Below are 15,997 nucleotides of genomic sequence, written 5' to 3'. Positions count from 1 at the left end.
GCCTAAAATGATATTAAAGTTCTAAGCTTCCCAGGCAAAAATGTTCTCTATATTTCATCTATTATTCTGATTACGTTCTAAGCTTCCCAGCAAATATGACAACCTCTATAATTTTGTCTACACTACTCTCTTCTTAGGACGAGACATAAACATCGTTCAGTAGCAGAAGGCCAATTCCCAGCATTCTTAAAATGATATTGGAGATGTTTAGCTCTGAGAGTTCTGATTAGTGACATAAACTTGTGCAGACTGGTAGGGTAGCAAGTCTATTCTATTCTATTTTCTGACTTTCTCTGAGCCTGCAGGCTTCTATGTACATTGAAATAAACCTCTCATTCAGTGGAATGAATCTATATTTTAAGAGGAGTTAGCAAACATTAAATGTGTTAAGTACTGTAAAATTTTCATGTCAGGGGTGTGTATCATTTCCCATGACCTATTTTAAATATAGCTTTGTATTTTGTCCCTCAAAATCCTGGCTGACCTTCTTATTTCCTGTAGGCTGGAACAAGGTCATTATGATATGATAAGCCAGGAGTGATTCAATGTAATGGCACACACAGATGTGTTAGCTGTGCTAGTGACACTTTTATAAAAATTCCAACTTTCTTGATAAATATTAACTTGATATGGAAAAAACAAGGTGTATATTAGATGTGCTAGGTGCTAACCTTAAATGAGAAGGAAAGCTACCAAAGCAGCTTATTGCCAATAGATTAGCCACAATAGTGCAAGCTATAAGACTATATTTATGCTGCAGAATGCTTTACCATACCTGAGTAAACAGCTATTGAAGCTGTCTGTTTCTTTAGGATAGCAGCTGCCATATTAGCTTGGTGTGACATCACTTCCTGCCTGAGTCTCTCCCTGCTCACTCAGCTCTGGGCGCAGATTACAGCAGTGAGGGGGAAAAGGGATGGGAAAGAGAGGCACAAACTAAGTATGCTCAAGCCCTAGCCCTGGAGGTTTATGCTGAAAACAGGAAGTCTTATACAGAAGCCCATGTATACACAATAGAAGGAAAGAAATGCAGTATTTCTTTTGACAGAGGACTCAGAGCAGCATTACTTTGAGGGTTTACTGGTGTATTTATATAGACCATTCTGATAAAGCTTACTTAATTTTACCCTTTCCTTCTCCTTTAAATAGGCTAGGAGAAGTCGCATGTGTATTCAGTGTATGCTCTTTAGAAGTGTGACGTACCAGGGTTTAAAGGATAATGTATAATCTCATAACATATTTTATTCTTTCACTGAAAGCACATGACATAATATTTTATTCAGCTTAACACCACTTCAAAAATGTTGCCCCAACACTGCACTATTCTAGCCCTAATAAAAATAAATAGCCCCATCACTAGAAAACTTGAGAAAGGAAATACTTTTTGTTTTGACAATTATGAAATCACAGTTGGGTGTAATTATCATTCATATAAAACAAAGAGTAAAACAAAATGTACAATTAAAAAGCAATTTACACTGCACTCATTCTATGTTCACATGAAAATCTAACTTTTTTTTCTACACAACCACTTCCTCCTTTGTCACTATGCAAATATTTCTGCACTACTTACAGTATGTTTCTGCTGCAAACACCTGACATAATATGAAGAAATAAATATGTGCTGCAGCACTGAGTGCTTTCTTTCAAGGAAGGGTACAGGGTGCCTTGACATAGCAAGTGTTCAGTTGGTTGATGTTTGGACCTCACATGGAGGGAGCATTTTTTTTCAGGAACACCTAGCATCTTTTCCTTTTTCAGGATGATAGGCTGAAAAAAAACGTGAATTTTTTTGGGGTAACCCGCTTCCCCCCTACATTTCCTAACATATGGCACATAAACTATACACTGGGCTCATGTGTAGGGCAATATTACAACTTTATTTTATTTTATTAAGGTTTCCCGGGCTTGTGTAGTGTAATGTATTTGCTGCAACATATATGTCCATTGAACTTTAACTTCTAGCACAACTTCTATTCGCTTGGAGCAGTAACGCTAGCACAACTTTGTCAGCGTTCATCGCCCTGGACGCAACTTCGGATTTTAGTGAATTAGCGTTGTCCTGGTTTTGTGCGGTGAGCGAAGCCTTCGCTGTTGAATTTTCGAAGGTTAGTGAATTTGCCTCATAGAGTCCAATTTAAGAAAAGCATTCACAGCAGATCTTTAAATTAGCTAAATCATTTAGTTTAAGGCAACTAATCGCTTTAGCTGAGTGAGTTGGTTCAGGACTGTCTGCTTCATATATTTATCCATAGTCTGAAACTTATTCATTTTAATCTGAAGTATCTATGGTTGTCATGGAAACTTCAGTCTTGTTATTTAGGCAGACATTTCAGTGTTGATATTTAAAGAGGCATGAATAAAAGTATTTATGTTAATATATTAGCCCCTTCTTCATAAAAAGCCAGCTAAAACAGTCAGAAGCTTTACTTTGAAAAAACAAGGGGACTGTACAATAATAACTTGAGTTGGGAATAAGTATCTCATTTCATTCTTATTGGGGAATTTTGCACAGTTCTGTCAATGACAGAAAGCATAACTGCTTCTACAAACTGTGACTCTTAGCAAGGGGAATGACAAAGTCAAACCATTCAGTGCAATTTAATGTTGAAGGTGAAAAAAAACTGCTGCCACTACACTTAAAATACAGTTGCAGCCAGCTGCATTTCCTGAAGGGTAGGAAGGTAATACCGTGTTTTGTATTACATGCAGTGACGTAAGAAAAGTAGAATGCTTATAATTATAATAAAATTTGTTTTGACTAAATGAATAAAGAAAATAAAAATATAAATGTATCAGGGCTTATTCACTCACCCATAGCTTTTCTGTTAGCTGCATCTCAGTTGAGATCAGTAGTAGGGAGTGAGGAATGATCTCTGGGATTAAAGCTCTTACACTCAAAGGAGTTTGGCATTTCTGCTAATGACTGTGTACCATCAGCAGCGAGTGTGCAACTGTGTTATCTGTGTTCATTTCACTAAATAAAAAATACCGTATACAGCATATACAATGTATACAACATACAGTGATCAAAGGTTAGATTTCTTTGTAAAACCTGATCTAAAGATTACATAGGAATATGGCTCTCACTAAAATTTGTAGCTGTCAATCCCTGTTATTACAATAAATAATGCAGTGCAGTGATTATATACAGTATCTCAGTTGTTCACCTCTGTTTTAATAGAGAGACAAATCAGAACTCTATGGGCGTCAACCTCTTTTCAACCTGATTTTGGTGAATAGGGCCAGTGCAGAGATAAACAGAAGTCCATTATGCAAAAAAATTATCACAAGCTTTGGATAAAGATGGCCATACATTACATACCTATGAGTATATTGTTCCCTGATAAATGATCTTTTCCCTTACAACAGGTTAATCCAAACAATTGGCCCCCAGGCCAAGTGATCAAATCACAATGACAGAATACAGGACCACATCAACGTGCCAATGCAGTCCTCGCCGTGTTGGAATTTTAGACTTGCCCAATTGATGATATTCTGCCAGATATCTGTCAGTAAGGTCCATCAGAGGGCCCCATATAAGGGTCGATAAGCTGCAGACTCGGTCCTTCTGCAGCTTTTATCAACCTGTGTATGACTTAAGGTGGAATGAACATACATAGCCTGATACTTCTGGATCACTCTGTTGTGCATCTCTATTTTTTATGAGCGAAGGATAGTTAGGCCAGCGAAATAGCAGTAGAGTGACCTTGTGTACACTATTTCATTCATTTTGTTAAGTCTAAGATCTGCAGATACTTTATTCCTCCTGTAGCTCCAATCACTCTTAAATTACAATACAAAACCCATAAATTGTGCAGAATATTCTGTGTTAAAGGGTTTTAGGGAACTTTATTGCAATAAACTAACACGCATTATTGTATGGAGAGTACACTTTTTCTTTTTAAGGAACTTTTGACTGTAAATGACTTGCTTCCCTAAAGCCTGCTGTTGGTACACCATTATATGCAGCTTTATAGCTTCCTTATTTTGTGTAACTTTTACTTCTTTGTTTCTGCTTATTAAGGCTTGCTTTAATTCAAAGAACACAATTCCACGATGTGAGTAGGTGGCACAATGTGAGATGTATTATTATGGATTCGCAGTGGGGTCTGTATATTGGAGATAGTAACAAATGGTTTTTGGAGTCCAGGTGTAAAAGTCCAGCGACTTCCTTAGCGATCAATCGTGATCAATGTCCTGTCCACTCCCACATAACACAAATAAGTATACAGACCGTACTCCTGCAGTTTTCACCGCTGTGCGGATTTGAAGTGAGCAAATGAGATGAGATTAGCGTCCGTGTTCCATATCTACCGATACCAAGGAAGATAGATGAATTCCACAGCCATGTTTAAAGTGCCTGTAAGCAAAAGATATTGGAGATGGGCCCCTTCTCCCAACAGCGCCACTTTGTGCCACCTACTCACATCGTGGAATTGTGTTCTTTGAGAGAGATGTAGCGCTTATGGCATTGGGATAATCCTGTTACATTACCATACTTTGGTGCCCATACAGTGCCCATGTTCCACGCTCTGCTGCATATAATATCATTTACTATCCCAGCACATTGCTTAATCAGTTGTGTGACAGCTAATTACCGGACATAACTAGTGACATAGATGTGTGCCTAATCACTCAAACGCAATCATCTTTACAGACCCAGGGGTCTGTTACACAGCTTTAGCTATCACACATACTATTTGTTCTTCCTACCCGCTTTACATAAAGCGGGTGGTGGGGTCAAATTATCTAAAATATTGCCTTTTTAAACCGTTTGGATAAGTTATTTTTCACTCATTGATAGAGTCCAGGAGGTTAAGTCCATTTTTCATGTTTAGATACATGTGAAGCACATACAAAGCCATGTTTAGTCTGTAATTGTGTTGTGCTACCTGCTGTGCTAATGGCATGTAGATGCAATGGGATATCTAATAACTAGAGATGAAAAAAGTCACAGCACTCACTGTTTTCTCTGTCTTTGAGTTATTCTGGACCATATGCAAATGGAAAGTCAGTCACTTATTAATATAACAACTATCTGTTCCTTCCCATCATAATAGTGAAATAATGTATTGAAAACTGAAACAGAAATAGCAGCAATGGTTTCAGTCCTTATAACCAAGGCATCATTTCCAGATTTGAACTGAAGCACTAGCCGGCATAAACTACAAGTTCTGAAACTCTGTTCCAAAACTCTGTTGTGCCCGGAACAGCTGATGTTTTGAGTAGTGAGCTCATCTTGCTCACTACTGTATTCTGTGGTTTGGTAGCAGTGATGAGCAAGAGTTTATCATTATCAGCACAGAAAATAATCTAGCAGCTGCATATGCCAAAAATAACAGACATTTGCCTACTTACTTGCCAATTATATCTAATTAATGGTTCATAGCCTTCTTCCCATGCTCCAGAGCTCAGGTAGTACACAGTGGAAACAGAAAATACAACTGCAGAATAAACCAAGTTAAGGGGCTGACATTTGTTTTACTTAACAGCTGCATGGGAAAACAAAAAAAAAGCCCTTCCCCCAGGGCAGGAGGCACTGTGTCACATCCAGATGTTAGCAAGTTATTTCTAGCTGCAAACACTTTTTTGAAAGCCTAAAATTTAGAAATCAAGTAATTTTGTAGCTTTATAAATTGTTACACCCATTTGCAGCTATCCAATGGCAAGTAAAAGTTAAATTAGGCTTTTGCATTCTTAAAAAGGACATATACCTCCATCTATAATTTACGGTAATCAATGTAAAATTGCTATAATACTATTTGCAATCGATTTCATTATATTAGCAGTTGTTTTAGATTGTGAATATCATGACTGTGTGAAGGGGCCACCAACCTTTTTTTAACATTCAAATGTTAAAAGAGTTGGAGAGCAACACAAGCATGAGAAAAGTCCCAGAGGGTGCCAAATAAAAATTGTGGTTGGCTGTGGATGGACAGTCTACAGGTGGATCTGTTTGGCAGTACAACGGGTTGGTATACAACAAAAGTTGCCTCCAAACCTAGAATTCAATAATAATCACCTGCTTTGAGGCCACTGAGAGCAACATCCAAGGAGTTGGTGAGCAATATGTTGGTTGTGGATCACTGGCAATAGAGCAACAGTTTATTGATACAGGAAGCTTCTTCTCACACTTATACTGAGCAGAGAAACACCAGGCAGTACATCCTGTATCAGCAAATTAAACTTCCCTGTCAGAACAGAAGAGGGTGCTCCTGTTACAGATTCATAGTATTAATGATTACCTGCTAATATCATGAAATACATTTTAAAAAAAAAAGTGTTAATTGCAAATGTGACTTAAAGTTATAGGGGAGGGTATATGTCCTCTTTCAACAACTTAGATAGTTCTTTTGGGGTTAAGAAATATATGATTAGTTAGCTATTCACAGCTCTTGTAAATTATTTTGGTACTAGAAATGTATACAGAAATTCTGAAGGGGAGGTTTACCTTCTCAAATGTAACTGTTTTTCATATAAAACACTACAAATAATACATTATACTCTGAAGTAGTGATGTCAGGGAGTGGAGCAGTAATGTATTATCGGCAGGTTTATGATGTCAGGGGAAGGTTATGCATACCTCTCAACTTGCCCTGTTTTTAGAGGGACAGTCCCTCTTTTGACAGCTCAACTTGCAGTCCCTCATTTGTACTGGAAATTCCAGTTTTTCTCTGCACTGAACAGGCAGAAAAAGAAACAGAAGTTTCTAACTTAAGTGGCTTTTGGCAGAGAGCCCAGAACAGCCACAGCAGCTGATAAGATACATTTGTTACAATTTTGAGATAAGCAAATAAGTAATTGTAACAATATGAGATAACAGGTCCCTTGGGAAAAGATGGACTGGAGCTTAAAGGGCAATTCACCTTCATTAGCAAAACTGTAATAACTGAACAAAAACACAGAAATATGTTCAAACTGTCATAACCTGCCAAATTTTGTAAAATTAACATGGTAATTAGGGGGTTTAGGCCACAAAAATGGGCGTGCCCAAAAATTTTGCCGCAGTACATGCAGCAACTTTTTTGTCCCTTTTTTTATCTCCAAAATGTTGGAAGGTATGGTTATGGCACGTCGGTCGGTGAGCAGTCAGTTCATTCATCAATCAAGGGGAGCGATGTCCAAATTTCCTCATTTGGAAAACTGGGCAGGCAGTTTTGACCTGGACAGCTCTTGCAAAACCAGCCAATCTGGGCCAAAAACCAGCCAATCTAGGTGGCACCCCTAATTGTGGGCCACATGCAGCGTTATGGTGGGGCCAGTGGTTGAAAATGCAAAGTTATGCTCTTATCCAAGTCCCAACACTGACAATTCTATAAAAACACATATATATAAAGCTCTATCACACAGGAATGTGCTGCAATTTCTGCATAACATATTTCTCTGAAGACACCTACATTTAATATGTTTATGCCAGACTTGATAAAGGGCCACAGAGAGCACCATTTAACTGGCATGATTCAGATTTCGTAAGTGTATTACTACTTAAAACAGAATCCCAGAGTCAGGGTCCAAGAAGGTCTTGGTTAAGAAATAGCAGCACACATTTATTTCAGATCGAGTTTTTTATTGCAAATGTTGGGGGCCTATTTATGAAGTATATGATTTTTCTGGTCGAGTTTTAAAAGGCAAATAAATCCGAATTTTTAGAGGAAAAACAAAACCCACATTTTTTGAGATATTTTTATGCTCCAAAGCTGCTAAAAATTTTAATTTGCAAATACTCCAACTAAAACCTGTCAGTCATGTAAAAGTTAATGGTAGATAGTCCCTTTAATAATCGGAACATGTTTTTTGCCTACATGATTGTCAAAGGTTTTGGGCTGTTTGATGCTGGTTTTCATTCAGTAATCCGATAAATTCAAGTTTTTCATTTGATAATCTGAATAATTCAAGTTTTTCTGGCAACAATTTGAAAAGTTGCAAAATTCGAATTGTTGCATGATTTTGTTGATACTTTTCTGATCCAAATCGTAAATTAAGCTAGATTGTGGATGGGAGTTTGGTCGAATTTTTATTATTAAAATAATGGGAAAAACGTTTAAATTATTGTAATATATTTAATAAATGCAATGTCTAAATACATTGTCTCAGCTACTGCGAATCTGAGAAAAAAAACTGTGAAAGTAGCGTGATGTTCAGAATTCAAGTGTTGCACCAAGTGTTACAACATCAGGAAGTCAAGCTAAAAGTAACTAGTGTCATCTGTACTAACCAAAGCATTTTTCTTAAATTCATGCTCAATGTCCCCTCTAAGGTGTGTGCACATACACTGATTATGACATCAGAGTACACAACAAATCATGTAACACACAGAAAATTTTGCATGCAGCATGAGCACTCAGACTGTTGGCTCATTTACAAATACAAGTGCAGCATGCAAAGTGCAATTTCTTTATGCATATTGCCATATTTTTTACTCATAATCCAGCATTTTCCAGCAATTGCAGGTGTGCTCTGAGGCGGCTGGTGCTTTACTTGCAGATTGCATCTAGCATTTTCAGAGTAGGAGGTGCGTCCCTTTTTTGGCATGTGTTCAAATGCTTGCAATGCAATGTGTTGTAGCCCGCTCGCACACAGCCCGTTGCACGTTTGCAGAATAAATACGCAAGGGTACAACCCTGCTGTTGCTTGCCTTTGAGTGCCAGTGTTTTCTTGGATAGTTCAAATGTTTGCATCCAGCTTACTAAATGCAAGTCTGGTAAGATTAATGATGCAACCCACTGTGGCAACCCTGGAGCTATGAGCAGATCCAATGTAGCAGTAGCTCCGGGGTTCAGCATTCATTAGAAAAGACATGATGGCTGCGTTGGCAGAAGCATGTTTGAATGCATGTTGAAATGGTCTCCATTGTATCAATTTAGAGCTTCCAATACTTAGTAGTGCATTCATAAATGACCCCTTCCAATGTCTTAAAAGCTCAAAAGAAATTAAATAAAGCATTGCTGATGGTTAGTTTTCTGCTTTCACAGTGTTATTTTCTTGCTTCTTGCTGATTTTCCTGTGAAAACATCACTCTAGTCATAGTTTACTATACCAGTCATTTAAAACCAAATAAGCCCCACTTAGACTGTCCATATACATACTGTGGGGTTAAAGGGAACCTGTTGGGTAAAAATGTTATCCCCAACCAAAGGTGCAGGCTAATATAGCCTGCATTACGGTTGAAGATAACAGTAGTTTGTTTTGTTTTTTTTAAAAAAAACGTCTCCGCCAGTACTAGGTTACCCGCAGCGAGCAGCCATGTTGTGTCACTTGCATGCGCATAACGCGCATGTGAGGTCATACGCATGTGCATAATGAGCAATTCAGGGCAGCTTTTCATTATGCGCATGCGAGTGACCAGACAGGGCTGCTCGGTGCGGGTAGCCTAGTGCTGGCGGGGGGCATTTCTTTTTTTAAAAAAACTACTGCTATCCCCAACTGGAATGCAGGCTCTTTCAGCCCACAACTTTGTTGGAGATAACATTTTTACCCAACAGGTGCCATTTAAAGGGATTCTGTCATCATTTTTATGATGTTTTTAACACTGTTTAAATTGCAAATAATTCACTCTACCATATAAAATTTCATTTCTGAACCAGAAAATTTATTTTTTTAAATTGTAATATTGGTGTGTAGGCAGCCATCTCAGGTCATTTTGCCTGGTCATGTGCTTTCCGAAAGAGCCAGTGCTGCACTATGGAACTGCTTTCTGGCAGGTTGTTGTTTCTCCTACTCAATGTTCTGAATATGTCGCAGTGGGACCTGGATTTTACTATTTAGTGCTGTTCTTAGATCTACCAGGCAGCTGTTATCTTTTGTAAGGGAGCTGTTATCTGGTTACCTTCCCATTGTTCTGTTGTTAGGCTGCTGGGGGGGGGTGACATCACTCCAACTTACAGTACAGCAGTAAAGAGTGACTGAAGTTTATCAGAGCCCAAGTCACATGCCTGGGGGCAGCTTGGAAACTGACAATGTGTCTAGCCCCATGTCAGATTTCAAAATTAAATATAAAAAAGCAGCACTATTAACTGATGCATTTTGAAAAAATGTTTTTTCCCCAAGACAGTGTCCTTTTAAATATGCCCTCAGAATAGTTTTATGGCTCCAAGAATCAAACCCCACTAGGAATAATCATATATAACCAAGCCCTTAAACAAATGGGCCTTAGAGGCTAATTTAATTTAGGCTAATTTAAAAGGCTCCATGCTTTCAACAGGCTTTGTGACAACTGCTGTGTGAAACACTTGTGGCCTTGGTCAAACAGTTTTAATCTGCTTCAGGCACCAACGTCCGATTAGAAGTTCTATTAAGAAGGATTTATTGGGTGTCAATATATTATATATATATATATATATATATATATATATATATATATATATATATATATATACATATATACACACACTGCATACAGCTGGTGGTATATTTCATAAAAAATAGTATGGGATCTCTTACCCAGAAACCCATTTTATTTAAAGCAAATCATTTTAATTTTTAAAAATTATGATCCAAAACTATGCTGTATACATCCATATAGGTGGCAAAACAATTGTATTGGATTTATTTACATACATAGTAACATAGTAAGTTAGGATGAAAAAAAAAAGACACACATCCTTCATGTTCAACCTTTTATGTCAATATACTGCAGGTTGACCCAGAGGAAGGCCAAAAACCTCTCCAATGCCTCAGTGGGGGGGAAAAAATCAGACCAGTCCCTGGATAAATATATCTTTTTTTATTCAGGTTCGCTCCTATTCATGTTTCAATCTCTCATTCAAACCACTGCCTGGTTGCTAGGATAATGTATATCCTAGCAACCAGATAGGTGCTAAAATTCGAAACTGGATAGGTGAGCAAAAAGCTAAATATTCCAAAAACTACTAAATCCTTAAAAATTCAGCTGGGGCAGAGTTTGCGGATTGGGCAGGGGCCAGGGGTGGGGCCTTGAGGCAGCAACCCTGGAGGGCCCCAGGCCCCCAGTCCGACGATGACCCAACTTATGGAAAGACCCTTTATCCACAATACCCCAGGTCCCACGCATTCATGTAGGAACTGAATGAAAAATAGTGGTGACCTACAATACACGTGCTGTATGGTATAGCCAAGTGTAACATGAGCATTTCCATATACAAACACCTTACATTGCACTTACCAGCTTCTCTGTCCCACTGACCATAAGCAAAATGGTCATTAATTGGAGGACAACAGAGCACTGTGATCTTACGAAAGCCAGAAATGGACAGATAGTAGTCATGCCACTGAGAATACAGATATCCTGGGTGCACCTTACTTTGCCTTTAATTCTCACACAGCCAGTTTAAGTAGCAGCTAATTACATACAATTATTGATTTCATATAGATCACAGCAAAGAGACAGCTCACATCTTAGAATCAACTTGCAGAAGTAAATGCAATGAAAGCTTTCCATAATGACACGGAACCAGCCAGGCCAGCCAAGCCATACAAGGGGGTTTAGTAGATAAGTAAAAACACATAAATCCCTGATTCCAGACCAGCCCTGAACTCTGAATTGATTGGCTTGGAATGTTGGCATGGATATCTGTATTAAACAAGTTAGGTATTAAGGAATGAAGGCACCCCCAAACATAAAGGAGCCCATAGAACCAAAGCTGCTCTCCTCCCACTGACTCTCTAGCTGAGTAACTTTGTATTGACTTAGGCAGCCCCCCTTATTCAGGAAACATAATGGAGTGGGAAAAGATCTGAAGTGATCTGGCAGCAGAGAGCCCAGATACGTTTGCTGGGCTAGTGACAGCAGCAGAAACAGAAGTGTGTTTGTCCTACCTTGGTAACATGCCAGATACAGGAAGAGCAGGGGCCAGTCCATCCATAGTCTGCAGGTGGGATAGTAAGCAGTCCTGTAGAACTCCATCCTTGCCTGAGCTGCCAGCCGAGTGCTCTGTGTTCATGCCTGTCGCTCCATGTCACAGGGGAGGCACTGAAGCGATTTCTTGTAGGGCTTTCACAATGCCAAGAAGCATGAAACTGCACAGCATTCATGTAAACATAGAGGCCAGCGCCCCCTGGAGGACCCTGACAATAAATACAACTGGTTTCTCCCACGCTTTTCTGCTGAGTAAAGCATTGACTCCAAATTAAATCTATTGTGGGTATCAATATGTAGCAGCGAGTGTCTATTTCTGTTTTAAAATTAGCCAGGAAAGTCCTGAATTTGTCCAAATGCCTGAGAGTCAAATTTAGGTGGCTATAAAAAGTTTTGGAATGGTTTGGTTTTTCTCAAGAAACCTGACAGGATCAGTGCTATTCACATGGAGGTAAGTCAGTGGATAATAAATGTAAATAAATGTAAATGTAAAATAAAAAATGACTGTTCGATTTCATATGAAAACGTGTGGTAATGCTAAAGTGGTTTAAAAACAGACGCTTTTATAGCTCTTGCTATCCGAGTTTTTGAATTAAAAAAGTCAGAGCAAAATAGAATCCATGATTTGACCTTATTTATTAATAAAAAAAAACACAAACTCAATAAATGTGAGAAAAATCTGAATTGTTTCCCAAATCACTCGATTTTTTTTCAACTCTGCTGAAAAGCCCAAATTTTTTGGATTTTTGATTGAAAAGTCCAAAACAGTTGCATTTTCGGGCTAATTACAGCACAGACCACAGAAACTTCCAAATAGGATAGGGACCTCTCCCATTGACTTATATACAACCTCGGCAAGTCTGAGATGCCAGATTTTCGGATTCAGACTTTTTCCATTCTCAGGGTATAATAAATTTTGAAAAATTTGAGGGTTTTTTTCCACAAAAAAATGATTTTATAGTAAAAAAAAAAAAACTTTTTCGAGTTTTTGTCATTCAGACTTTAATAAATAACCCCCTTAGTGTGTTAGCCTGGATGTAAGAGAAAGCACCGAGGAGAGCTTTCATCGCATATGAACTCTGAAATGTCTCTGAAATGTGCAGTTGCTCTGTTGTAAAATAATGGGTCAGAATGAGGCAGGACAGGTATGGGATCTATTATCTGGAATGCTTGGAGTATTCTAGATAATGAATCTTTCTGTAATCTGGATACCTTAAGTCTATTAAAAACATTTACACGTTAAATAAAACCAATTGGATTGCTGTGCGAGTAATATGCAGTGTTTGTAGCATAGTTAAGAATCAAGTACAAGCTACTGGTTATGATTACAATGAAAAAAGGAAATTGTTATTATTTGATTAGAATGGACTCTTTGGGAGATGACCTTATTAGTGGTGCTTGCGAAGCAAAGCATCACTACTGTTATCTTGCAAACTTATTAGTGGTGCTTGCGAAGCAAAGCATCACTACTGTTATCTTGCAAACTTATTTTTAGTGGTGCTTGCGAAGCAAAGCATCACTACTGTTATCTTGCAAACTTATTTTTATTCTTCTTCCGTATGAAAGTTTGGCGCGTAACTAGTCCCGCACCGTTTGTCCTAGACCCATGAATGAGGTGTCAAATCGTGCGGCTTAATCGGGAATGGGGTGGTATGACTTTTCTAAGGGGTGGGTGGTTAATTGCCCCTTGCGGGGGCAATTAACCACCCCGAAAAGTCCCATAGATTAACATTGAGGCCAACTTTTGACGGATTCTAGCGCAGAGAGGGAATCTTGTAGAAACGTTAAATTTACCACATTTGAAGAGGTTTCCGACCTGTGTCAGATGATAACCCACACGAGGGTATAAGTTTTACCCCCGGGGCAGGAGAGGTCCCCAAATTTGCCCCATTGACTTATAATGGGGAATTTATCGAATAATTAGTTTGTCGCAGACCCATGAATGAGGTGTCAAACCGTTCAGCTTATTCGGGAATGGGGTGTTGTGACTTTTCTGTCCTATTTTGGGGACCCAAAAAAGTGAGCGGAGCCGCAAACAACCAATCAGATTTTCCCTATTGACTTCAATGAGAAAATGTAAACAGCTGTAATTCTCACAGTAATAAAGCCAGAGCTCCCAAACTTGGCACCGTGGGTCACTGGGTGACTGCAGCCAAAATTTACAAAAGTGGGCGGAGTCTACAACAGCCAATCAAATTTCAGCCATTCAATTAAATAGGAAAATTTTAAACTGCTGCCGCTCTTAGACGGTTAATGGCAGCCTCCTCAAAGTTGGCACAGTTGGTCACTGGGGGACTGGGATTAAAATTAAGAAAAGTGGGTGGAGCCAAAACCAACCAATCAGATTTCTTTGATTGGTTTTAATGGGAAAAATTAAGAAGGCTGCCATTCTCTCAGTATTGATGTCAGGGACCTTGAATATCACAAATGTGGTCGCTGGGGGTTTCCACTTCAAGTTTAGAAAAAGTGGGCGGAGCCACCAACAACCAATCAAATTTCATTCATTGATTTTCAATAGAAAAAAATAGAAATGCTGCCATTTTTACACATTAAATGACAGCATTCCCAAACTTTGGTATGTTAGTCACTGAGTGACTGTGGTTCACAATTAGGAAAAAAAGGGGCGGGCAACAACAGCCAATCAGATTTGGGCCTGAGTTTTGCCACGGCAAGCACCACTCACATTTTCTTCAGGAAATGTACCTCTCTAGTTATTATTTAAGTTTCTGGATAATAGGTTTCTTTATAAGGTTTCCCACACCTATAAATATGAGGTTTTTATAATGCATTTATTTTTGGTAATACCACTGTCTTCTAACTTCTGGCTCTCCAAACTACACATGGGAATGAATTGAAGTGATTAGACAAAATGATTAGTGCAAGTATGCACATTAAGCATGCATTTACAAATGTATTTTAATGTTAATGAACTCAAGGATTATGTATTTGCTTTGTCTTCGTTTTATAAATATTTTACCTCGCCCAGCATATTTTGTTGTCTTTAAATCTGTCCATGGCACAGTCTGCATCTTGCCCAAATTTATATATATATATATATATTATAGTTTTAAATTGATGTCTATTTTTGAATGCTTTGTCACCAAATCTCTGTTACCCAGGGGATATGGGTAGACAGCTGTTCAAATGTACTGGAGGGGCACACCCAGCATTTCAGTTCTCTAGTTGGACAGCCCTGATCTAGACTTTAAGTTTAGAAGCTGAAAACTGTTGGTGAGAAACATATCCCAAGGCTAAATAAGGAACTATATACATGAGCCTTTATGTCAGGATGGGGGCTGTATCCAAATGGGCTACTTTTGCAATGCCCCAGGGTGGCAATAATTGTAATGCTTTGAAGAGTGGTTGTAGAGAGCTCCATTACTATAGAGTATGATCAGAAAAATATCAGTTATCAATACAGAAAGCTCTGAATTATGGGAAGGCCATTTCCCATCTACAAATTTATACAATTAAATAAATATATAGAATGCTGCGTTATCATGTTGTTTATGGTAGATGGCCTTCAAATAATTCGGAACTTACTAAATTGCTTGCTAAAATTTACTTTCTAGCTTGTAATTTGCATTTGATTTGTATGGCTGCCACTTTTATCTTATTGGCTGGAGTGGTGGGTGGGGCCTTGTGAATCTTATTTGTAAGCTCATTTGTATCCTTGCACATTTAAGATTACCTTATTTTAAAACTAATCTTAATTAGGAAGATCTGGTGGCACAGGTCTCATTCATCAATTATCAATTATTTGTATAATTATTTGTTTTCTAGATGTCATTTAATTTGTGTAGAGGTAGTTGGAAGTATGTAATTCCTATGGCAAATTATAGTTGACTTTTATGCCAGGGTGTAATGAAAGAAGATGTAGCCCTTGGCCCTGTTATCATAATATCCAGTAAATATCACTGACACTTAAGCAGTTTTATGAAAAAAGCATTGTTCCCAAAATTTAAGTGGGCCTTACATTTTTTTGTGGGACTTACTGCATGAATTGCTTAGTGATGAATTGCCCTTAGTGAAAACTGAGTTGGCATTGTCTTTTTTTCTCTGTGGACATCTTCAGGTCATTTCCACTTCAGTTGTACATGATGTTAATGATAGGTACTAATAAACTGGCCTGAAAAAAACAGCAATTACAAAGACCCCCCT

General features: G+C 38.3%; 2 protein-coding genes across 5 annotated transcripts in view; one reads left to right on the top strand and one right to left on the bottom strand.

The window, feature by feature from the left end:
• Nucleotides 1–11,984, bottom strand: part of vsir.S (V-set immunoregulatory receptor S homeolog) — a 38,068-nt gene extending 26,084 nt beyond the window's left edge. Inside the window, exon 1 of the mRNA XM_018227616.2 lies at nt 11,797–11,984. Coding sequence (XP_018083105.1) covers nt 11,797–11,884 — 88 coding nt within the window. The 5' untranslated portion in view covers nt 11,885–11,984. The remainder of the gene's footprint in view (nt 1–11,796) is intronic.
• Nucleotides 1–15,997, top strand: part of LOC108697217 (cadherin-23) — a 599,373-nt gene that overhangs the window by 520,775 nt on the left and 62,601 nt on the right. Inside the window, exon 1 of one of the 4 annotated variants that reach the window (XM_041571126.1) lies at nt 12,169–12,287. The exons of the other annotated variants lie outside the window; for them this stretch is intronic. Coding sequence (XP_041427060.1) covers nt 12,282–12,287 — 6 coding nt within the window. The 5' untranslated portion in view covers nt 12,169–12,281. Of the gene's footprint in view, nt 1–12,168; nt 12,288–15,997 lie in introns of those variants that run through there. 4 annotated transcript variants of the gene reach the window in all.

Source organism: Xenopus laevis, chromosome 7S, assembly GCF_017654675.1.
Source record: "Xenopus laevis strain J_2021 chromosome 7S, Xenopus_laevis_v10.1, whole genome shotgun sequence".
Taxonomy (NCBI): Eukaryota; Metazoa; Chordata; class Amphibia; order Anura; family Pipidae; genus Xenopus; species Xenopus laevis.
Note: the sequence above shows the minus strand (reverse complement) of the source record. Positions and strands in the feature narration are given on the sequence as shown.